Source organism: Hippopotamus amphibius, chromosome 15 (genome assembly GCF_030028045.1).
Source record: "Hippopotamus amphibius kiboko isolate mHipAmp2 chromosome 15, mHipAmp2.hap2, whole genome shotgun sequence".
Classification (NCBI taxonomy): Eukaryota; Metazoa; Chordata; class Mammalia; order Artiodactyla; family Hippopotamidae; genus Hippopotamus; species Hippopotamus amphibius.
Window position 1 is genome coordinate 40,570,428 of NC_080200.1, and position 25,961 is coordinate 40,596,388.

The 25,961-nt window shown below is 33.6% G+C and overlaps 1 protein-coding gene across 5 annotated transcripts in view; it reads right to left on the reverse strand.

Moving 5' to 3' along the window:
• Nucleotides 1-598: 598 nt before the first annotated feature.
• NIPBL (NIPBL cohesin loading factor) overlaps nucleotides 599-25,961 on the reverse strand; it is a 180,625-nt gene continuing 155,262 nt past the window's right edge. For 3 of the 5 annotated variants that reach the window (XM_057708175.1, XM_057708179.1, XM_057708178.1), the window contains 15 exons: nucleotides 23,994-24,102; nucleotides 22,339-22,475; nucleotides 18,529-18,669; nucleotides 18,313-18,406; nucleotides 17,736-17,890; nucleotides 17,195-17,285; nucleotides 15,084-15,257; nucleotides 14,498-14,688; nucleotides 12,509-12,616; nucleotides 11,835-12,035; nucleotides 8,909-9,055; nucleotides 7,018-7,292; nucleotides 5,117-5,291; nucleotides 3,054-3,242; nucleotides 599-2,493 (listed from right to left, as the gene is read on the reverse strand). In XM_057708175.1, the coding sequence (XP_057564158.1) occupies nucleotides 2,128-2,493; nucleotides 3,054-3,242; nucleotides 5,117-5,291; nucleotides 7,018-7,292; nucleotides 8,909-9,055; nucleotides 11,835-12,035; nucleotides 12,509-12,616; nucleotides 14,498-14,688; nucleotides 15,084-15,257; nucleotides 17,195-17,285; nucleotides 17,736-17,890; nucleotides 18,313-18,406; nucleotides 18,529-18,669; nucleotides 22,339-22,475; nucleotides 23,994-24,102 (2,553 nt within the window). In that variant the 3' untranslated portion in view covers nucleotides 599-2,127. Of the gene's footprint in view, nucleotides 2,494-3,012; nucleotides 3,243-5,116; nucleotides 5,292-7,017; nucleotides 7,293-8,908; nucleotides 9,056-11,834; nucleotides 12,036-12,508; nucleotides 12,617-14,497; nucleotides 14,689-15,083; nucleotides 15,258-17,194; nucleotides 17,286-17,735; nucleotides 17,891-18,312; nucleotides 18,407-18,528; nucleotides 18,670-22,338; nucleotides 22,476-23,993; nucleotides 24,103-25,961 lie in introns of all 5 variants that reach the window. The other 2 variants (XM_057708177.1, XM_057708176.1) reach the window with 2 other exon arrangements.

Consider the following 25,961-nt stretch of genomic DNA (forward strand, 5'->3'; position numbering starts at 1 on the left):
CCCAAGTATATATACTCCAAGGATCCTTTAAGAACTGGTTTACTTTCAAAAAGGATCATTTCCTTTAATGCTTAATGTTCAATTAGCTTAGAGTAGTGAGATGCAATTACTCCAACTTTAAATTTAAATCCCTATTATAACATTTAAAAGCAGATTACTGAATTCTGCTGAGCCTCAGTTTTCCTTATCTACAAAATGGGGATAAAAGATTTAACTGGCAGAGTTTTCATAAAAATTAAAAGACAGCATACACCATTAAATGCCAGCTTCAAAATTGGCTTTTTTTAATCCATATCTCTAGTCTTTAGAACTCTAGAGGCTGGATTTTATATTCTATTTTTCCTAACTGGTATTTTATTCTTATTGATATATCATTATTGTTTTCAAAAGCCACCTCAAATCTTTTGCTGATAAAACAAACTCCAAAGGGGAAAAAAACCCAATCTATAATAATTTTGTCCCACACAGTTCACAGTTCAGAGGAAACATGCAATTAAGTGGAAGAAAAAGAAGAATGAGAAAACATTTCCTTCAAGAAAATGTTCTGAAATAATTCCACATAGGAAATAGATCCCGTAAAGTTATTTTCATAGTGGTTTAATAGGTGTTCACAAAAAGATATTTTATGGCAATGTCACTCCTCCTCACAAATTGAGTATCTTCATTTATTGGCCAATTTCATAAACGTTAACATTCTAGAGGTCAGTTTTAAAAAGCTGACTTAAAAATAGTACATATTTTTTAAAAGACTTAAATTTGAAATAGACCTCATCCCCTGTAGATTTTAGGCATTACTATTTCTGAGTATCAACTATGCAAATCGACTAATTAAATACCCACCTCCCCATCTGTAATAACAGAGAAAGAAACAACTGCTCCCAAAAGATGTATAAAACATTTAGAATAGAAAATGAATAAACATCTCAACTAGTAAAATTACTCCTTTTTCAGCATTAAAAAATAACTTGTGAAAATGTAATGTTATTATGAAGTATCATAGTCATCTCAATTCTATTTCGAAAATAACACATGGCATAATTTTAAGAGAAATGCTAGTTTCCCAAAATAGCATGATTGTTACCTTTCCCCAAGACTGTTCCCTTTTCCCGAGGTTTAAAAAATAAATATTACCATCATGACATCACTAGAAAGAAATTGAAGCATACAAGGAGTAAACTATAGTTTCTTTTTATATCAAAATGTACTCTTGAAAATGTGTTTGGCACAGTGCTAAATCATATATAGTTAATACTAAATATTGCAGGATACAATAAAACCCTGGAGTTAATTGTTTACACCCTCTCATGGGAATGAAAATAATAGATACCAATTATTCAGAAGTCAGCCTATACAAACTGTATAAACAATATTTTATGTTTTGTTTTGAAAACCAGTGATATAATAAATTTTACATAAAAGACTGCAAAATAATATAAATGGATTTAAACAGATCTTTACAATAAGAAATTCAAATGGAAACAGACAAGTAACAAAGAGAAGTAAAAAAATTTATTGCAGTATTCGCTCCACCAGATTGCCTGGGGATCCCTTTTCTTGTATTGTTTTCAGGGTGACCTAATACATCAAAATCTACATTTACAAAAACTCCTTCTGCAGATAGGTCATAGATACTGCATGCTTTTTTTTTTTTTTTTTTTTTTTTTTTTTCCAACAGAATAAATTATATATCCAGGAGATTCTGCCATTTTACAGCCTGGAAAAAACAATGCTTCCCTGGAAACTGGGCTAAGCTAAAGAAAGCCATCCGCTGCTAGGTTAAACTCCAAGAACACTTTATTAAGAACATTAACAGACTAATTTCCAACATTCACTTGTTTATTTTTTAAACAGAAAGGTTTTTTTCCAAGATATAAACAATTTTTGTTAAACTATAATACAGTGGGAGTAAAAATGAACTGAGAATCTGTTTCTGCTGCACAACAGCGAAGGGAGCTCCCACAAAAACGTCTGCCCAACATTTCCTTCTTTTGTTCCTGCATCCCAGGTTCCATTCTTACGCTTCATAAAACTGATTTTTTTTTTTTTTTTTGCCAGAATGTTGATACTTCAAGTTTTTCTGCCTTTAAAAAAGAAACTCCTGTAAATTTGGCTGCATGTACAAATTCATTAGCTGGAAGTCCCATCCTTGGCGGCATACAGGGATCGTAAAGTCTGAACAACTTTATTAGTCAGCTTATTAGCACTCGTTAGAGCAATTTTTTTGTAAATAATGTCTGACTCTTTAATAGTGTCTACCCAAGGCACCAGTTTGCGGCCATCACGGCGCTTAGCCTCCGTCCAGGAGCCACTGTAGGAGCCTGCCATCCACTGAACACTGAAGCCATTGCTGGTTTTCTGTACTACTCTTGCAATTTGTGGTCGATCTTTGTACTTTGGACAGCAAATAGCGATGACATCCATGACGTCAACACTTTCATTCATCTGTGCTGCCAACTCCGTAGAGTCTGAATTTCGTTTTGACCTTCTCAATGACTAAAACATTGGGAGGGGGGAAAAAAGACCAAGTGTTACACAAAATAATTTTAGTGAAATTATTGTTTTTATTGCTTTTAATCCCTTGACGCCGGGAGTTGGGATTTCCCAGCACACTTCCACTGCCGGCAATGAGACGCACCGTGACCGCCAGCGCCAAGGGGTTAACATATACTTGTAAAACCATGTAACTCTTACTTTGTACCCGTGTCTTTACTCTTATCGATATATAAAATTATATATACATATGAACCATAAAGCTACATAAAACTTAGCAACAATAAAAAAGGATAACACACATTAATACAATCCAAAGAAAAATTAATAACCTTTATGCTGGATAAATCTCATTTCTGTTTTTTTCTTTTTTATTGTCTTTTATGTTAAACTTTCTACAAAAGGACGTATAAATGGATAAGTAGAGAATTTCTATCTACAAAATGTTTCTCTCATGAGTATTACATTACTTGGTGTACATTTAATAGACTGACATATATAAGCACATAAAAATCATTTTACGTAATACGCTGCGAAATACGTTGACTCCTCCTCCGCCTCACCCCTGAAGTGCCTCCTCCTCTATCCTCCCCATCACTTTCATCATCTTCTGTCTCTGCTGCTGCATTATTTTTAGGGCTGCCTCCTCCAAGCAGCGAGGTAATTGCTTTGTTTCGAGCATTTGTGCTAGCTGACACTTCCCCTTCTTCCTCCTCTTCATCAGGATCCAGATGTTCCATGAGAAGTTTGAACTACAAAAATTAGATATTAATTTAGAATTTTAAGTAAGTATTTCAATCAAGACTGTCAAAGTCCTAAATATTGCCCTTTATTTAAATTTTTTTCCCGAATGTTTTCCATGGCAGTGGTTTGGTGTGGGTGAAATAGACTTTAGCTGTTTCCAACCTGGGGGCTGGCAAACATTTTCTGTAAAGAGCCAGATAGTATTTTTGGCTTTGCAGGCCAAAATGCAATACCTAAATGAATGAGCATGGCTGTTTCAATAAAACTTTATTTCACACAATCAGGCAGTTGGCCAGATCTGGCCTATAAGCCAGCTGTCGCTGACCAGGATCCACGTAATCTAGCTGCCAGGGGATCACTAATTATTCACAGACATTTACAACATTTTCTGCCCCCTCTGTTCTCTACCAAGATAAGAGGATACAAGAGGAAACAAAAGATGCTGGAGAATTTTAAAGAACTAAAATAAATGTCAAATTTAGAGTATAAAGTTGCAGTCTATGAATAATATGAAAATCACTGTGTAGGTTACATTCTTAATCCAAAAAATCATTAGTTACGTTCAACTACAAGCTTTAAGTAGATTAAAATTAAAGATTTTATTTCTACTTTTTAGGACAATCTTGAAAATTTTTTTTAAACCATTAAATTTTTATTGTGGTAAAATATATAACATAAAATTTATCGTTTTATTTGAAAGTGTTTAATTCACTGACATTAAGTATATTCACAGTGTTGTACAACCATCACCATCATTACCAAAACTTTTTTTCACCATCCCCCAAAGAAACTCAATCTGTACCCATTCAATATTCCCCAATCTCCCTGCCACCCCCCTGCAACCTCTGTTCTATTTTCTGTCTCTCTGAAAAAATTTTTTTGGGGGGGGGGGGGGCACACTGCAGTCTGCGGGATCTTAATTCCCCGACCTGGGATTGAACCTGGGCCCTCAGCAGTGAAAGCATGGAATCCTAACCACTGGACTGCCAAGGAATTCCCTGAATTTGTCTATTCTTAAAGACACTTTAAAAGCAAAATTTATACACTCACATACTCACTCACATACTTAAGTGGCATATATGTAAGAGATATTATATACACACACACACACACACACACCCCTGCACTGCTTCAGTAAGAATACATGAAAAAGTAGTAACATTGGTTGCCAGAAGGGAGAGGGGAGAATGGCTGAAGAAGGTAGGACAACGACTTTTCATGGTTTTTCCCTTGATGAAATATAAACCATGTAATCCACTGAATTAAAAAATCACATATATGGGTCTAGCTTTTCTCTAAAACTTGCCTAAAAACTTTGCTTTTCACTAAAAGAAAGGGATGGCCTGGCACTTCCTATGAAAAAGCAATTACAGTGCAGTGGACGAAATGTGAAAGAGAAACTTAAAGTAACTCATTAAAACTTAGACAAAAATAATGGTGATGGTTCATGAAGCGTACCTTCAATGAAAGGAGGTAGCTATCTCCCTCAAAAGAATCTGCTTTTTAAAAAAGCCATTATCAGGACTTCCCTGGTGGCGCAGTGGTTAAGAATCCGCCTGCCAATGCAGGGGACACGGGTTCCAGCCCTGGCCAGGGAAGATCCCACATGCTGTGGAGCAATTAAGCCCGACAACTACTGTGCTCATGCACCGCAGCTACTGAAGCCTGCACACCTAGAGCCCGTGCTTTGCAACAAGAGAGGCCACCACACTGAGAAGCCTGCGGAACGCATGAAGAGTAGACACTGCTTGCCACACCTAGAGAAAGCCCACACACAGCAACAAAGACCCAATGTAGCCAAAAATAAATAAATAAAAATAAATAAAACAAAAAATAAAAAAGCCATTAGCAGAATGAAACATATTTTGGTTTCACTACTCACATCTAAATACTGTTTCACTATACTCCTCTTCACATCTTCAGTGATTTTGGAATTAGCCATATCACTCCGCAGGAAGTCCAGTGTTTGTTTGGGATGAAAATGAACTCCTGTTTTTCGGTTTATCGCTTTATCATACACTTTTGCAGATTCAGATGGAGAGTATTTCTGAATTTTACTGTTTTGGGGAAAAAAAACCATTAACTTAAAAAATTTTTTCAGGCATTTACATTTAAATTGATTCTAGTTAAATTTTATTCACTTATAATTAAACTTTTTGTCATATAGATTTTAACCAGTGAAACTGTATACAAAATAAACATAATTTTAAAAAGGGAAGTAAAGACCCAAACCAAAGATTAAAAAGAATAATATTTTGTTTCCATCAGTATTTGTCTTGAATAGAGGCATCATTTAAATGAAAGTAGTTTCTTATGTCTATTTTTTAGTACCATGATTGTGACTGAAGGAGAGTCTTAATATAATTACTCAATACTACCTAACTGGTTTACTTCCTACTTTTTTGTGCCCCAACTATTCATTCACTACATAGCAGCCAGAATGATTGTGTACAAATCTGTTTCACATTATTAACAACTCTGTTTCAAAATCTTTCCAACTCCTTAGCACTGCCCCAAGACTTTACAAGGTTTTAAATTATTCTGATTTACAGGCATACGTTGGAGACACTGCGGGTTTGGTTCCAGACCACTGCAATAAAGTGAATATCGCAATAAAGCAAACTACACAAATTTTTTTGTTTCCCAATGTGTAAAAAGTTACGTTTACACTATACTACAGTCTATTAAGTGTGCAAGAGCACTATATCTAAAAACAACATACATACACCTTGATTAAAAAATACTTTATTGCTAAAAAATGCTAACTATCATCTGAGCCTTCAGTAAATCGTAGTCTTCTTGTAATAGTAACATCAAAGGTCACTGATCAAAGACCACCATAAAAAACATAATAATAAAAAAAATTAAATATGGTACGAATTACCAAAATGTGACACAGAGACACAGTGAACAAATGCTATTGGAAAAATGGAGCCAACAGACTTGCAAGACGCAGGGTTGCCACAAACCTTCACTTTGTAAAAAAAAACAGTCATCTGTGAAGTGCAATATGCCAGCGGTTGCCAACAGTTAACATCAAGACAGCTCTCACTGAAATCTGGATTATCTAGTTTCTCTTGAAAAGGTGGAAGCTCTGGCCACATTGTCCCCACTCTCTTCCATGGCAACAAGGTGATGAACATCTGAGTAATATCTAAACTCTTTAGATGAAACATGTTCTTTTCATTTTGCCACTGACCTAGCAGGACCACTTTACTCATTTCATTATCTGTCCCTATGAATATCTGACTTCATAAGGTTTCAATGAAAGTGAAAAATGTCCAAAATTCCATGGGTAGAGGTGGAAAAAGAGACACCTATAGTGATTGATGACTGTTAAAATTATAGGGCATTCTAAGTTATTAGTACTTTTCTATCTCTTACTTGATAGCGTACATTAAAGACTACTGGGTTCTGTTAGAACTTAGTCTAGTTGGTCTGCATCTGTTCTTCATTCATAGCTCTTTAAAAATCTGAATTTGCCATCTCTTTTTAAGGTTAGTCTAATTCTCTAATATCTTTTTAAGGAAATCAACATAATAAATCCTCTAATTTATAATGGGTTATTTTCAATTAGAGGAATAGTTTTCCTCTCTTCAATAACAGAATGGACAAATTATGGTATATTATACAACAAAATACTATATAGCAATTGAAAGGAACAAACTCCATTTTCTAAAAAACAGCATTTTTAATATTCAGCATGCAATCAAAACTGGGTTTCATATTTGTTCATTGTTTGAACAGAGCAAGTTTTTTCTCTCACTGCTTATGTAACCTTACCTATCAGAAAATCCACAGAGATTCTTCAAATGTTGTTTTAACATCAGAAGCAATAAAATACCCTGGGAGACATTTGCAAACTCAATTAAAGGAGCTGAATTTTCTGGCAAACATCTCATCACCGAATTTATATCATCTTCTGAATCTGAATCTGAATCTGAATCTACACGTTTCCGTGACTTCCGAGGCCTGGAGACTTCTTCTTCACTCTCGCTGGACTCATTTTCCTTACCAGGAGATGATTTTCTCTCTTTCCTTTTGTCTTTTACCATAGACTGAAAAAAGAGGAAATTATTCTGTCTGATAAATAATAAAATGAAAATACCACCACCAACTATATATATGTTGCATTTAGCAGCTTCAAAGGTCTCCTCACATTAGGGTTTTATACGTCAGAACCCTGACTGTCCATAAACAACCGGGGGTTTACCTTGGGGGGAAATTTATGTTCCAAGACTAAATAAAATCCAATCCTTCAACCCCTGTGCCACCCTCCCTAAACTACTCTGAAATATCATTCAAAGGGAAAGAATTTCCTTATAGGACAGTAATGAAAGATAAATAATAGAAGTAAAATTTGGTATACAGGTAAGCCATTATAGAGGAAAAGAAGTAATTATAGTTTAATTGAGGAAAACATAATAGGCTTGAATTCCCCCAGCTTCTATCAAACTCTCCCTTTTAAGAACTTTTCAGGAAGATAATGTGCAACTTTTCTTAAATACTTAAATTCTGTTTCTTTGTGCTTTATGAAACTGTTAGCTTTTAAAAAGAAACAAAGTCAGCTGGTTTCAAGAGATGGAAAAGACCAGATTACAAATCAATACTGGAAATGTAACTGTTAAGAAATAAAACAGGAGAAACATATACAAGTATATGCACAGTAGTAAGTGAAGTAAAATAAGATAACACGATGGATCAAGTTCCTGGGAAATTATTAACCTCTCAGACTTTAATGTGCATATTAAACACCTAGGGATTTTGTTAAAAATGCAAACTCTTGTTTCAGCAGGTCTAGGTGGGGCCTGAGGTTCTGCGGGTCTAACAAGCTCTCAGATGAGGTCAGTGCTACTAGTCTTGGTCTGTGCTTCAAGCAGCAAGGGTTCAGACACCTCTAATTCCAACCCTTAGATACTAGTCTCCCTGATTTATGAGTTTGACCAGGCTGAGTTTTGAGCACTACAATACTGTAAAATGAGATATATACTTATATCATTAGGTACATGAAAATATTCCAATTAATTTACAAAGACTGTAAATTACTGAGTGCACCTATGTGCCCAGGACTACACCAGGTGCTTTTACATTTAAACCAATTATATTTCCTTCTTAAAAACCATGAAAGAAAAGATATAAAGTTTACAAGAAACTTTGTAAAGATTTTGGGCATACAATATGCCAATTCCATCATGATGCTGGTGTTCAGGAATAAGGAAATCAATAGTATAGATTTTCTGTGTTTCCTTGTAAGTAGGCTATTTATATTCATATCTGTATCTCTTCAAGTATACTATTATTTATAGCATTACCAGATTTATAAAATAGCAAGGTATTTTAAAACAGGGTTTGAACGAATATACAAATGGACACCAAACACTTAAGGTCAATGTTTAAAGTGAGATAAATAAATAAGTGGGATGCCTTATTAATAGAACAATCCACGTGTGTGTGCGTGCGTGTGTGTGTAATTAAGATCTTTCTTAATGGAAATGAAATGGCAACCTATTTCCTCTCCCCAATTAAAGCACTACCCAGATTTTCAATAAATTTATTTAGAAAGATTTATATACCTGTGAAAAAGAATAAAAAGAACAATGAGAAACAAAACAGTGAAAATAGCATGCCTGCACTCTGAAAGATGCATTAAAGAATAGTAATGTGTGTAACTTACCTCCTTGAATGACTGCAGTAGGTTACTACCAGAAACTGAGAGTGTAATGTCTATATGATGCATTATAAACAACGGCTCTTCCTGTGTCTGGTATGGAAAACAGGCTAGATTGTCTGCTATATACAAGAGCATATTCACTTCTGTTTTCTGTAAATTTTAAAAAAAGGTACACATGTTTAGTGGATAATCTAGAAATCCATCACAAAAGCCTTTTTAGAAAAAATATTACAGGGCACTTTCACCTCAGTTAATGCTTCAGAAAGAGAGAGAGAATGGGGGAGAGAGAGAGGAAAAGAAGAAGGGAGGAGGCAGAACAGAAACAGATTTTACAGAATAATCTTAAACGCATTTTAAGAGATTTCATGACTTAAACCATGGTACCTTAAGAAGGGAAGAGGTGAAATTTTTTAGTGCACCCAAGCGGAAGTCCCTGAAGTTTTCTTAGAGTATATAGAATGTTTATGATAAATCCATACCACATCAGAAAGTATACATATGAATTCATAATTATTTGTCATTGTGCCTCTAAAAGTTTAACCCATATGGAGATCAGTTACACACAGTTACTATTCTGCCTTCAAAAGTAAGTGGTAATTATAGTACTAATGTGTGGGTTAAAAAAAAAAAAACAAAGTTCATGTACTCATAAAAAAATTGTCAATTTCCTACGTGTATGTAATTTAGAATATCAGAGTCATTCTGACAGTGTCACCACAGTTTCACACCAAGACTCTGATGTTGGCAAATTATGGTTATGACTAGTTGTTTGCTTTAAAAGAAGTAACAGAGATTTTCAGCATTTCATGATGATTACAGAATATAAATAGAAAGACGTTAATATTTAAATTTCCTTAAAACATTTATAGCTTAAAAAAAAACAACAGGCAATTTAAAAAAACACTTCTTCCTACCATCTCCCTTATCCTACTGTCCAAACAACAGAAAATCCAATGTCAGCAGTACCAACAACAAAAATCCCACAGGGCAGATGTAATGAACTTGCTATCAGCATTCATGAGACCCCCACTTTGTTTACTTTTAAATGTATATCCATACCTACATGTTAAAGTTGGGAAAATACAGACAACCACCTTCTCCTTCCTGAAACTTTCTTCCTTAGTTTTCTCTTGCTAGCTCTTTGACTATTTCTCTTCTATCTCCTCCTTAAACCAACTCCTTTTCAAACTGCTTTTCAGCAACATTCTATTCTTTTAGGTGCTTAAGACAAAAATATTTCAGTTATCCTTTGACTATTCTCATAGTCTCATTTAATTTATTCCTTTCTCACAATGTTTCTTCTTTCCTTTCCTACTATCCATTCTTTTCTTTCCAATTCTCATCATAATAGGTCAATTCCTCATTACCTTTAATGTAAACACAATGGTAAAAAATCTGTCACCTGTCCCCATTACTATATATAATACTTTCAACAGTTTTCCACTGTCTACAAGATCCTCCATAAACCATGCTTCATTATGACCTTTTTGCTCCAGTTAAATAACAATCTATTCATCATTTCTCACACATTCTTAGCTTTGTACCTTTCTTCATGTTTTTACACCTACCCTGCCTTAAATCCATCTTATGCCCTAGGCCTTCAGTGATTTGTTTCTCCTCTGACATCCTTTGCTGGAGGCAGTCAGAAGAAAGCACTGTAGTATAACAGCTGGATTTCCAGTTTAGCATTTCACATGCTGAGGTGACAGAGCATCCAGCTAATGACATCCAGCAGGCAATGAAGCCACACAGGAATGAAGCTCAGGAAGGAGATGAAGACTACGGCAGTATCAATACAAACCACCTGGGACGCAGATTATAGTAATCTTAACTGTTATTTCCTTTACTTAGTGTCCTATCTCTCCAACTGGAGGTAAGAGTCAATGAGCACAAGAGCACTACATCATACCATTTTGTACTCCTATCTAAATGTCTTGCACACAATGAAAGCTTAATACTGATGACAGTCCCGATGATGATTAAATTATATTTCAAGTATTTCTAAAACAGAAGTTTGTAATATTTATTTGTTAGATAATATACCCAAAAGATTCATGCAGTACTAAAAAGAAGCGGTCTAATAAGACATCTACATTCTGGTAATTTTAATTTTACTTAATCGAAAAAAAATCTGGTGTTGGAACAGCAACAAAGTCAAGCTATCAAGCTATCAAGTGACTAAAGTAAGAAAATATATTTCTTTTTCTTTTTAAATCTTTACACAACACACTAATTAGTAAGCTCTATGTGGAAAGATACCACATCTGTCCTATTTACTATTTTATCTTCATCTCTTGGCACAATGGCTACCACAAAGTAAACAGATGCTGAATAAATATTGATGTAAAATGAATGAAAAAAATTAAGAGTTAAGCTTAAAGAATAGGATATTTTATATTCTTGCCTTATGGTCCTGGCCAATGCAACTTGTGCAACAGCCCCTGAAGGGTCAAAATTGTAGTTACACAAAAGTAAGCTCTTCATTGAAGGAGGTCAGATTGACTAAGTAGGGATCTCAGCAGCCAAAAACCTAGAACAGTTACTTTAACAATATTCAAGTCTGAGAGAAACAAGTGAAATTTCACTTTATCTACTTTTCTCTCTCTCTCTCATCCATCTAATCTATCCCTGAAAGTGATATTAGTAACATAGCTTATTTAAAGGTATGCTTAAAGGAACTGCTATCAAAGTTTATAAGATACTCAGTATGGAGACACAATTATACCTTATCCCTCATTGTGTTTATTCTCATACAAAATTTCCCCTTCGATTTTGACTGTATACCTTGTAATTAACATAGACCTAAATAAACACATTTGATAGTCCCTATTATTTACTAAAATGGTAATATTTTAAAAATGTTGACTACTTTAGGCATAAAATTTATAGAACATTTATTTTCTTAAAATAGTAAGTTTTTAATGCTTACTGCTGTGTCATCAAAGAGGTTGAGTAAAGAAATCAGAAAGGCTCGTCTGTGTTGGCGGTTTCCACGGATCATGGAGTAAAGGTGTGAACACAAAGCACTAGAGGACTCGTCTTGTCTGAAACCCCTTACAGGATCTTTTAGGCATGTGTTGATTGCCTGTTGTACCTGGTAAGACATCTTCATACCAGCCACCGCTTTCATCTGAAATTAATAAAAGCCTTATTTTTGTCACAGAAATTAAGACAGTCAAAATAAAAATATAAGTTTGAGCATTATAGCTTGAGGCTAACTTCATTATTTAGTTTTATTTAAAATAATAAAGGCCATAGAATGCAAGTGCTGGGAGGAATTCTGGAGATCATCTACTGCGATCTGCTCATTTTAAGGAAGAAAAAAATGGAGACCCAGAAGAGCCATTACTGCCAAGATACACAACAAGGACCAGAACCTATGCATCCTGCATATGTGCTGCACTGTTACCTATATCTCAACCTTAAGAGTTAATTTTAAACAAGAATAAACACCTTGCGGGACAAACTTAGCTGCATGCTTAGAAATAATTACTGAACAAAATATTTTATTCTAATTATGAATCTGAGCAGGACATTTGCCAAAGAAATGATTTACCAAAGAATGTTGTTTACAGTGAGGTTGCACAACTTAAAAATACATACGTGAATGAATCCAGCATATTTTTTGTCTATTTCCACAAGCTGCTGATCAGCCTTGTTCCTCATGGCTGGTTCTGGGTCTGTGCCCATAGCAATTAAATATGGTACACACTAGAAATAAAAATAAAGAATTCATAAGACGTCACAGTAGTAAAAGCTCTATATGTATCTTGACATACGTTAAAACTTGCTATATATCTGGGGCATACAAATTTCGCTTTATAGGCCTTCCTATAAATGCCATGTTTTAGTGTTCTTTTAAAAACTATTAATCTTCCCTTAGATTTAGCTTAAAGCAAAAAAGCACTGGAGCATCAGCAAAAAAATGTGGTGAAATTTAAGCAATTTCAGTGTGAGTTGAAGGTTCTTTAAAACTACAGGGCTCCCAAACTAAAAATATGCATATAAAATTACGATATATACTACAAGTGTATAATTCAATAATTTTTCAAACCTGACTGAATTTTCTATGTAAAGATAATAGATGGGGAAAAGCAATTTGTCTTCCATACTCAAAACTAGGAAAATACAAATTATTTCCCACAAAGTTGATTTTAGATATGGCTTCAATGGTCAGACAGCTAGATAGCTAGTAATTTGGTAACAGCCATACTCACTGTACACTTCTAAAAGTCAGGATATCCACTACTATGTTATGTGAATCTGAATCAGATAGAGGTGAGGAGGCCAGGAAAACAAGCAAAAGAGCAACTTAGAAAAGTAGACATAGCACTAACTGAAATGGCTTGTCATCAATTAAATCCTGAATTGAGGGGGGAAGTCCACAAAGAATATTAGCTTAACTTACAAAACATGAAAATGAACTATATATTAGATAATACTGTATCAATGTTAAATTTCCTGACTTTGATGACTGCATTATGATTTTGTAAGAGAATGTCCTTGTTCTTAAAAAAGAATATATGCTGAAGTGTTTAGAGGTAAAGAATCACGATATCTGAAACTTACTATCAAATGATTTGGAAAAAAGTGTAGATGTGAAGAGAGAGAAAGAGAAAGCAAATGTGGCAAAATGCTACCCAATGGTGAAATATAGGTGAAGAGTATACAGGAGTTTATTGTACCACTCTTGCAATTTTTTAATAAGTGTAAAATTGAAAAGAAAATCTTAAAAAAAAGAAAATATAATAAAAGCACAACCACCTGAGACCATTTAGAATACCAGCAAAGAGCCCTAAGTATCTAAAAAATTCAAAGTATCAACATAGTACTGTACTTAGTAATGTATTAAGTAATCTTGCCCTGAGTCATGAAGAATAGGCTAAATATTCATTAGTGTGTTTTGTTTCAGGACACAGGGAGGAACATAACATAACAACATAAAGCGTATTTTAGAGAAGTTCCAAAAAACATAGCCAAAATAAAAATTTTGAAGGGTACAGGCTTTGGTCATTTAACAAAGTCACTTCTGCAGCCTACAGCACTCTCCTGAGTGTGTCAGATGGTGACTACTATAACATCAGAATTAGCTGCCAACCCCTTGTAGCACTAATATGTCTGGAGTACATCGTCTAGTCTACACATCAATGTTTTGAGGTGTTGGGTACTTTACATTACTTACAATTAACTATGAAGGAACTGAGTTCAGATTATATAGGTTCTTTTTCTATGGACTAAAACCCACTCTGTTTAAGACAGATTACACTCTTAACCCCAGTTACATTACAAACTGTTTGTTCTTAGGCCTAAGAGTCAATGTGGATTAAAACAAACCTATCATCTCTGCTTAGAAGAAACAATTCTGAGTATGTATTCTACAAATATAAAGTGGAAGTTTGTTTAATGGAGACATTATGAATATATGGGTATTATGCAGTAAAGACAAACCTAAAAGATGGACTAAAACTTGGATTCTTACAACAACAACAACTAGGAGGAATAAAGAACTACTTATTTTCTAATCACAGTGTCTTCAAATGGCAACAAGTTTGGCTCTTTTGGTTAAGTGCTGCTGCTATAAAACATACTTACCTGAACTGGATGGATAAGACCTTGGTTTAGAGTCAATGCAATGACATTTAGGGCAAAGTGGCGTACACTGGACTGGGTGTGAAAAAACGCCTCAAGCACCTGTTTGAGGTAAAGCTGCATGATGGAACTACTCATCCCTGAGGAAACATCACCCATTTCTTTTAAATCTTCCTGTTTTGCAACCTTCTTCCCTACGAAAGGAAGTAAACATACTAAGAACGTGTCTATTTACTTTATTAAATATACTAAATTCGGCTGCAACCAAAAGAACAAAATGTTACAGCTGGCCCAATGGTTCTTAAATTTTTGAGGAGAGGGGTTCTGTTAGAGACTGCTTTGAGAACCTGATGAGAACTATAATCCCTCTTGCTCCATCAAAACGTTAATGTCTGCACATACATTAAATCTTATAAACAACTTTAGGGAGTTTATGAAGGATTCTTCTTAAACACCTAAACTACTTTAGGAGTTAATGAACTCCTTTATCTAATAGATAAGGAAATTTAGGTATCTGGCTTAAAAAAAGAGTCACAGAGAATGCTAACTGCACCCACACTGTGAATTTTGAAAGTATATTTTTACTTACAGTCTCTATCTGCCTGCTGCATACGTGTATCTTCTTCCTGTAGGTAGGTCTGGAGGTTTTTTAACACTTGTATTTTTAAATTCACTGAGGAGTTTTTATCAGATAAAATATTATTGTATAGATTTTTCACCTCTTGCTCAAACATTAGACTTGGATGCTGAATAAAGGCAAATCCTAAAGAAGAGAGAAAACAAAAATTCTCTTGATATATTCATATTAAAATTAAATGTAACATTTAATTAAAATGTTGATAAATTGTATATAAAGAGCTCCTTATTTCAAAAATTAAAACTTAAAATGACTGGAAGAATATGCTGGTGGCCTTACCTAGAGAAGTATTAGAGCAGGTACTTCTTTCCCCATGAATTAAAAACAAGAAATTGCATTTCAAAGGAGAATTTCACACAAGAGGAAACCTTGAGGAGGGAGCAGGGCCTAGTGGCTAGGGGAGTGGATTAGGAGTCAGGAGTCTTGGGTTCTATTCCTGGCTCCACCACTGACTTGTAGTGTGACCTTGGGTGAGTCACATAATCTCTCTGTGCCTCAATTCTCCATCTGTAAAATGGGGACAATAATATTTACCACCCACCTACCTCAATGGGATATTTTCAGGATTTAAGAGGTAATGTCTGCAAACATTTTTTAGATCTCTGGCAGAAAGGTACTACCTTGGTGCTTTTAAAAATATATATATTGAAATATGTTCATTTGAGGAAATGGAATAATTCTAAAATAAAGCTAAAACTCTTCTATTTATTTTTCATATATCATTATAATAAAGCCAAAATGCTGAATTCTATAACCACAAGTTAATAAGCAGCAAAATATTATCCACGTTTATTTGTACAAAATGCTTATTTTTGTGAGACAAAACAAAGACCCTTGATGATAGCAAGTATTATAGATGCCAAACAACAAACTAAATTCAAAGCATAGAGTGATCATATAACTAGCCCAAGGTGACACAGGATAACTATGGTCCAGGCAAGATGTCTTTTATTAACTGGTCTAAAGGCACTATGCTCTGGATAGTGCTGCTTCAAGTTAAAATTTACACTCTTTGTTCTCTGAATTAGATGTAACACTATTAGTTTTTGTCACTTTATGAAATGTATATTAAGATTGAATAGTCAAACGTACACATTTGACTTAAAAGGTAATACTGCACCAATATAACTCCCTAGTGAGTGATATCTGAATTTTTACTATATTTGCTATATGTAATTTTCTGAAAGAGATGAAGAAGGAATATGACATTAAGATTTAAATTTATTTAAAGAAATCATTAAACATTTAATGAAGTTTGGGTAACTTAGAAATATCATAGATTGTCCATGCATATTAAATTATAAACCTTGTTAATGCTGCCAAAATAAAATTTCTAAGTAAGTTATTAACCTTACTGAGTAGCTTTACATGCATTTGTACAAAATAAAACAAACAACAACAACACAAAAACCTGGAGAGAGTGCTCATCTTCTAATTTTTTTTTACAGGGCATTCAATTCAGGTACTTTAATGCTATCCTTCTCATATTTCTCTTATATTCCAATATCTTTCTAGATAAGCCACAAAGACCTAACCTTCTGCAAAGACATGTATTTATTACATCAATGCTCCTGGAAAAATAATACAGGAAAAGCATATATCCAAACTGCTCCTGTGGGGTTGTTTACCATGTGCTTCTACATAAATAAGTCTGCGTAGACTGCCCATTGTTTTGATTTTAGAAGAGGCAGACACATATAATGACAAAACTTTGCAAAGAAAAAGAATAATTTAAAAAATATGCAACAGCACAAATTCTTCTACATTACCTTTCTTTATCAAAGTACTATGAAGGGGTAGAAGAATGTACTGTCCTCTCTATTTTACTAATGAGGAAACTGACAAATAGAAGTTACAAGACTTGCTCAGAGTTACCCAGGAAGGCCTTGGATGAGCCAAGAATGGAACCCAGCTCTTTTAACCCCCAGACTTACATTCTAGATACCAAATCCTACTTTAAACAGAAACATACTTTAAATCAACAATTTAGACTCATAAAATTTTAAAATTTGCTCAACTTTTCAAACAACTAAAAACTATGAAGAAATTTAGACTTAACTTACCTAGACCAATGATGGCTTTTGTTTGTACTTCCTCATCTGAATGCTTTGTAAAATACATCAATAGTTCAAGTACTTTATCCTTTATGTTAACCTAAGGGGAAAAAAACCATGCTAAAGTGTATAAGGAAAAGTACCTTAGATGGGTTTTCAACTATAAAGAAAAAAAATACCTAAAGCAAATAATGAGAACTTCTACACGTGAACTTTACTAAAGCCATAAATTTTAGAACAGTGGCATTCATTGAGAAGGTTAAAAAAACAAAGTGCTGCTGACATAAACAGCGTGTGTACTAATACAAAGCTGACAGAACTTGTAAAGCTGACAGAACTTGTGTAGACGCATCTTACTATGGACCAGCAGCAAACAGTTCATGGATCAGAAGCCAGGCCGAGGACCATGTTTTGAGTAGCACTGTTTCAGAATTAAACCAGATGACTCTAATGCCGCCTTCATCCTGGGTCATTATAGTCACTCTCCATGCACAGGGTCACACAGTTCTGTTTTCTAAGCATACTAAATAATTAATATTAGGATCTTTACCTTACTGTTGCCTTTAAAATCTTCCAGATCAAAATCAAAATGCCGACATAGTGCTCCAACAGTGAAAAGGGATCTAAGAAGTGCTGGTTTGTTTGTTAGCAGTGAAGTGTTATTTGGGTCCTCTTGGTGTTGACTTTTTAATTTTGAAATGGCACCTAAAAAAAAAAGTAATATTTATTTATAACAAACCCTCTGTCCTTAAATTGTATGTTCAAATAATTACTGCTAATAAATTAAAATTAAATTTTACTAATGCTTCTAAATATGTCTAGAAATATGACAGCATTCCATTGAGCCTAAAAGAATTAATGTAAGAAAAAAATGATATCTAAATTTTATTTTACATAGTAGGCAAAAAACTTACCATTTACTTATGAGGAGATAAATTTCTGAAGTAATCACACTGGGTTATTAAGGGAATATAAAAGATACCAAAAAATATTGTTTCTGAGTGGACCACAGAGGACAATCACACCTCTTATAAGTCCCTTGATACCTTTATCAGATGTGTTAAAAAGGAACTGGACACACTGCAGGATCTAGCAGAATAACTTTAAAGCCCAGGCATTGAACTTACCATAGTATCTATTGAAACAGGCCCACACAAATTTAAAATTTTGTGTCACTTTATTTACAACTGCTCCAAGACAGCTTACACAATGTTGCACTACCTAAAAGAGAGAAAATGCTACTGTTTAGACAGAAGTTAAAGACAAAGGTAAAAACACATGATTAAGTTATCATTTGCAAATTATATACTGATCAACACAGAGACAGTAAAGTGAATGCTTACAGTCATGCCATATTTGATGATAAGCTTCATTAGATCTTCTTCAATAGTGGCAAGGAAAGTTTCACTTGGATGCTCCATCAGTGGTACAACCAGCTCTAGGATTTTTGCAACATTGCAGATAACCATGAAATCATTTTGTGTCTATAAGGATAAAATTAGTGCTTTATGAATAACAAAATCTGAAAAGAAACTATATACAGCTTTATGTAGTTGAGGGGGTTTGTTAATTTTTATATGTACATACATACATACACACACACACACAAAACGTTTTTTCAAAAAAAAACAAAACATCATTAGAAAAGAACTTATTTAAAGTGTGAAGTGAAGAGCAGCAGATAGCGACAGGAATCTGGATTCTAGCTCTGTTACTAACTTACCAAGTGATTTTTGGGTCACTTAATCACAATGCTACAGTTACTCTTTTTCTTCCTAAAATGCACTAACAGTCAATTCTGAACAATGGTAGTTAAATAATTAACAATATTTTACCAAGACTGGTACAGTTTTTAAGATTGGTATTTTTCAAACTAGGGTATGTTAACACAGCAGTTCTCAATTGAGGGTGACTTTGTCCCCCAACAGATATTTGGCAATATATGGAGACACTTTTGGTTGTCACAACAGGGGTGTGGGGGATACGACTGGCATCCAGGGAATAGAGGCCAAGGATACTGCCGAAAATCCTACAATGCTCAGAACAGCTCTTGACAACAAAGGATAATCAGGCCCTAAATGTCAATAGTGCTGAAGTTCAGAAGCCCTGTTTAGTTAACCCTTTTTATGACAGATGAAAATGTAGAATCCCAGAACTAGGTTATAAGGCTCCTTTATTTTAAAATTTAAAATATATTACAATTTTTTTAATTTTAAAAGTTTTAAAACTGATTAAATAAAAAAAAAACTGATTAAAAAACTAAGCAGTTTAAAAAAATAGGTATATCATTAAAAAACAAAAAAACAAAGGGACTTTCCTGGTAGTCTAGTGGTTAAGACTGCGCTTCCACCGCAGGGGGCACAGCTTCCATCCCTGGTTGGGGAACTAAGATTTCACACGCCTGGCGGCGTGGCCAAATAAAGACATCTTAAAAATATGTATATAATTTAAAAGCTAGTGATAAAAACAAAACTATTAAAGGACTTAGAATAAAAAGTCTCCTTCCTACCCCATCCTCCAGTCACCCAGTTCCCTTGCTCATAGGCAACCAAAGTTACTATTTTTCTTTCTTCCTTCCTCCCTTCCTTCCTCCCTCCCTCTCTCTTTCTTTCCTTCCTTCCCTCCCTCCCTCCCTCCACTCCTTTCTTTCGTTTTTTTGTGGAGTAAGGTTTTAACATTTTTTTTAACTAGCCAAGTTATCATTCCTTATTCTCAGCAACAGGTTTTTGACACTCATTTTGAACTCTCTGAGCTTATTATTACCTCACTGGTTAAAAACTTTCTGACCTTACATTCATTCTTCCTTTAAGCATATGCACAGGATTAAATTAAAAAAATAGGCTGAGATGAATATTTCTTTCCAAGTAACACAGAAATCCTGTTATTCCCTGCCATCTCCCACTCCCACCTCCTTTAAGCAGCAGGGAATGAGTTAAAGTGGGTGAAGGGATAAATTAGATTTTTGTCAAGTAAGATAAATTCATTTGAGAATCACTGCCAAAATTTTACTTAAAAATATGTAGTAAAATTTTTTTGAAACATAACTGCCTTGAAAAATCAAGTAAATGAAGTATTTTAAGATCTAGAAGAAAAAGTTAAACGAAGATGGAAATCATGAAGGAAAAGAGCTGTAGAATATAAGAAATATTTGAAATAAATACACATAAGATAGTTCAATATCTCAAACATTTAAAGAGTTTTCAAAAAAAATCCACAATTCAAAGGTAAAATGGACGAATAAGAATAATCAAATCACAGAAAATCAAGTCCACTTAGTTAATATCATAAAAAAGATGCTCAACCTTCTTGGAAATCAGAGAAGGAAAACTGAAGCAACAATGAACTATATTCTTCTACACCTGTTAGACTGGCAAAGAGTATAAAAAATGACACAGACTGTCATCTACTGGTTTCCAAAGAGGCTATGAAACATGTCCACCAGCAATCCGGCAAGATCTATTCACAACCAAAACTAAAAAAAATTCTGTCAATCTGGGAAGTTAATTCCTCAGAATCTATCTCAAAGAAAAAAAAGCACCGGTATTTAAAAAAGTATATGATTATTAAAGAATTGTTTGTAGTGGCTATCAAAAGGAAACAATGTAAATAAGTACCTGCCAAGATGAGAAATGGTTAAACAAATCACAGGACATCCATAAGATGAATAATATGTAGCCATTCAAAAGGATGAATTAAACATATATTAGTTGTTTTGAGATTAGTAAAAATGCCTAACAGATATGTATATAACATGACCTGATTTTTTAAAAATCTGGTCAACCATATGAATATGTGTGTATATGTGTCTGCAATTATAGAAACATGGATAAAGTGCACAAGGATATTCCAGATTGCTTATCCTGAGACGAGGAGGAATAAAGATGGGGGTACGATATAAAAAACAAAAAAATATTTAAAAAGGTGTCTATCATATATGAGATGGCCTTATTTATATAAAACTTTATATTAGTGTATATATAAAAATATGTATATATGCATAACAAATTATACAAAATCTTTTCAAAGTAACCTTGCTTTAAAAAAATATTGACCGAAATGACGACAATTTATAAAGGTTCCATTATAGTTCAGAGTCTAGAGGCAAACAGCCATGGTACTGAATTCTAGTTTGGGGACTTGTCAGTTGTGTGACACTGGGCAAGTTATTTATATTCTCTGAGCTTTCATTTCCTTATCTGTAAAACTGAGATAATAATGGTACCGACTTCACAATGTAAGTGAGATAATGCGTGTAAAGTTCTTCACAGTGTTTGGCACTGTGTTCAATAAATACTAGCTATTACTATTAGCCAGAGATTACACATTGATCAATTTATTCCTGTATCTAACACAAGCCCTAAAGATAGAATTATATGTTGTCAAATGTTGTTTTCAGAAGTATTATATATTGTTTTTACTGTATTTATCTTCTGATACTTTCCTCAGTTTTTAAAATTTCTCAGGACATCCTGAAATTTTTTACCTAGAATTTGTTACTTTAGATTGCCAAAAAAACTGACCACAGCAGCAAAACAAATTTAGTAAACAGTTAAAATTAGCTCCTTAGGACCACTGGGAACACAGTAAGTAAAAAACTATTTATATTTATAGGTTTTTAGAGTATTTTAAAATTTAGTGTTGTAATAAGCCACTTAACTCACCATGCTATCATGTAAGTTGCTGGATTATCTTACTCAAGCAATATTTAATCTTCACATTTGATATCAGGAAAACACAGTATGTGTAATATTAACTTAAAATAACAGCCTAGCCTCTCTGATGTTCCTAGATTTTCCATATCGCAAAATGAGAATCCAAAAGACAGTAAATTTCTCAGTGACAGGAACTCTGCCTCATTCACCTTTTAAGTCTTAACAATAGTTGCAACATTTATTAAGCATAATTGAGGGTTTGGCTTGAGAAGCTAGCAGAGAAATGGAACCTGAACTTTATAATACATCAGAAAAATGATGTTTGTAGATAACTTGCCACAGATATTAGAACATACATTTGAGTACATAATCCAGTTGATGTGTCAGTGAAAATGACTGTCACCTGTCAGTGAAAATGTGGATGACACAATGTGAATTCTAAATTAAAAATATTTACTACATGGTTTATATAAGAGAAAAATAGGACAGCTCTATACTTACACTACATTTAGTGGTAAGATATGGTTGCATAGTCATGGCATGTTTAACCATGAGCTGGGGTCTTATTTTGCTGAATAAGAACAAAGTGGTTATGCAAGCTACCAATCTTCCAGAATTCACACCTTTATTGTCAGAGTCTGGAAAAACAAACAGAGAAATAAGACACTAAAATATGACAAGGCATTGGAAATTATACAGAATATTATTTAAATTACTCAATACTATACTATTTCCTGAATAGAATCAGTACATGCCTCAATACAACAGATTAGCATTTCTTATGATACTAGACTTCCTGCATCTCATTTTTTCTTTGTTATATAAAACTGTATATATTAAGGATAAAAGACAACGAGGCTGCACTATGGAAGGCAAGTTTTACACTGAGGGGAGTAGAACTGAAGTTAAAGAGCAGAATGAAAGCTGGGAAGTTTAAAGACAGAGTTTTGAGAATAAACATGGTGTTGATTATACCTAAAAATGGATGGAAATGAGTATGGGACAGAAAATTAGCAAAGGGGGACAAAAAATTTAGCTGAGGTGATACTGTGTTTAAGGGTACTCAGGGGAAAAAAAGAGACGCTGCTGTGGTAGAAGACTGTTGGAAGACAGGAATGATACATTACGTGGACTAGCCCTATATTAGAAAACTAAACAAAATGCTGTTCAGGTTAGAGGAAAATGTTGCTAGTTAGGAGATACAATGTTTCTGGATTCTTAGGAATTTTTAGAGGAGATCAGCAACTTTTAAACATTAAGTGACAACAGTATCACCCTTAAAATCTAGGATAGGGAAAAATAGGGGAAACAGAATAGAAGATACAAAGAAAAAGAGGTAAACATGGAAAATGAAAAAAAAAAATTAAAGAAAAAACAACTGCATTAAAAATATAAAGAATATCAACAATTTTACCACAAATGGTATCTCTGCAAGATGCAACTGGCCCCCAATTCTGAAAATCGACAAAGGCTGACTATTGTTCCTCATTAGTATACATTAGGGGATGGGAAATAGTGTTAGTCTTGTGTGCTTTTAAGCAATAGATATCAATTATGACTTTTATAGTTTGAATTATTTATATTCTCATTAATAACTTCAATCTTGTGGCTGACAGTGTGATAGATAATATAAAATGTTAAATATATAAAGAATTTCTCAATTTAAAAAATATTAACAGCTTTCTAGGTCAAGATTAAGCACATTTTATATAATAATTATAAATGATATTAGGAATGTACTACAAATCTTTTAGAAACATTTTTATAATAATTAAAACAATTTCATTTTGATAGAAAATTTTATATAATTTGAAAGACACTGAACAGTTTTTGGATGAGTGCATTTAGCTAAATACGTATTAGCCCCTGGACTTTAATTACTGTTCATTATGACATCTAAAATTATGTGCTACTGAAAAACATGTGGAAGAGATGAGTCCTATGCTTTTATTGCACTGCTCTAGATAATATTAGTCAATCATAATAATATAAGCTTAGGATTCAACACCAAACAAAAGACAAATTTCATTTAAAACTGAGGTACTTAATTACTAGGCTAAGAAGAGCTAGAGGCAAAAATGAGAAATGTGCCCAAAGTATTTTAAAATATCTTATAAAATCAACTTTTATAATGACCAATATATAAAATGTCTTACCAGCTAGAGATTCCTCATATTTAAGAATGTGCTCAACTAGGTTATCAACAAGTTGAGTACAAGCTTTCTTCACAGGTTTATATGAGGAATCCTCTTCGGACTTCAACAACTATATATATATATATATAAAAAAAAAAATCCCAGTAAAATTATTCATTAGACAATAATAATATAAATGCATTAAATGTGTCCATAAATAATAAGCTTTTCAATTGGTTATTAACAATTTAATGCTGAAAATGCAAATTAATAAACAAAAATATATAACGAATATTTTAAAATATAAACCAGTAATTTATAGATACTTTCAAACAATTTTAGTATGAAGTTATTTAAATTGCTATGTGCAGGACCTAAGGTAGAAAATGAGAGAAATAAGAATGGTGACCTTCCCTTAAGATTACCACTCAGTGCTAGTTGAGTGGTTTTAAAGAACTAGAAATCCATTCCTCATTATTTCAAGTTCTTTGATGTCTCAAAAAAGTATATTATGGGTTAATCACATTTTAAAAATAATTGTAACTACATCTGAATTGCACCTTAAAATTCGCAGTTATAAAACACAAGGCTGAATTTCTTTGCTATCTTTTACCAAATTATTAATAAACAATGTTAGAAAAGTGTTATGAATAATGATATGAGGAAAAGAGATCAGTCTAACTACAGCCAAAAAATAAAACCAATCCAGTCATTCATAATCAGAGGTCAATGGTAAAGTCATGTAAGGTATATCTTTTGTTAATAAAGAATAGCTAATACAATTCTGGGGCTATTAAAGAAGTTGAAATGTGTAATTTCTGTCAAGAGTTCCAGTGCTGTCCAATGTAACTTTCTGCAATGACGGATACGTTGTGTATCAGTGCTGTCCTGTGTTGCTGCCACAAGCCACTTGCAGCTACTAAACACTTGAAATGCGGCTAGTATAACTGAGGAATTAAAAGTAAATAAAAATTCAAATTAATTTAAATGAAAAAACACATGTGGCTAGTATGAGACAGTACAAGTTTAAACTTTCACTACAAGATGCATGAACGATTAAAACTGATACCCATCAGAATATATCACACACATTTCCGTCCAATTTAAAGAAATAAATCAAAGCAAGAAAACTTCAATTTACCCAGTTTCAACTCTGAACAGCAAATTCTCCTTGTCCTGCTCAACCTTAAGTAGCTATTAAAATTATACGCTAGCCTGGTCTTTTTCAGGCAGGAGTAGAAAACAATTTCCTCACCATGTTTTTTTCTTTTTGCTCTCCAAGACATCAAGTATTAACACAAAAGTATTAACCATAAATTTTGGTACATGACACATTGCCTATACTGGTATGTGCCCTTTTAATTTATTTATTTATAAATATAATGATGCACTATGAACCTAACAGGAATATTTCCAATAACTTATATTTCCCCAGATGTTCCTTCCTTTATTCCATCTTCTTGTTTCACTTTCGAGGTACCACTTATCAAGAATTTCTTTGCTTTAAAAAAATTGTCTAAGCTAAATACTGTTTATAGTTTTGCTGTATTTTCAGCTTTCTAAAAGGTATACTGGATGTAGTCTTCTGAGATTTGCCTTTTTCACTCAACATGTCACTTACAGTAATCCAGGTTGTTGCATGAAACTACTGTATTCATTTTCACTGGCTATACAATAGGCCGTTGTGTGTCTATACTGCAATTCATTTATCCATTCCTCTGAAGATGGGTTAATTACAATTTCAGTGACATAATGAGTATTATTCGTCTCCTGGTGCACATATACAAGATTCTCTTTGGTATATACCTTGGAGTGGAATTACTGGGTCACAGGATACATGAATGTTCAACTTTATGAAATAATGCTAAATTTAAAAACTTTTGTTGTAATATTTTCTCAGCACCAGTGTTTAAGGGATGCTATTTAATCCATCTTTTCTCCATCATTTGTTATCACCTGACTTCTCAACTTTTGCCAATTAAATGGGTG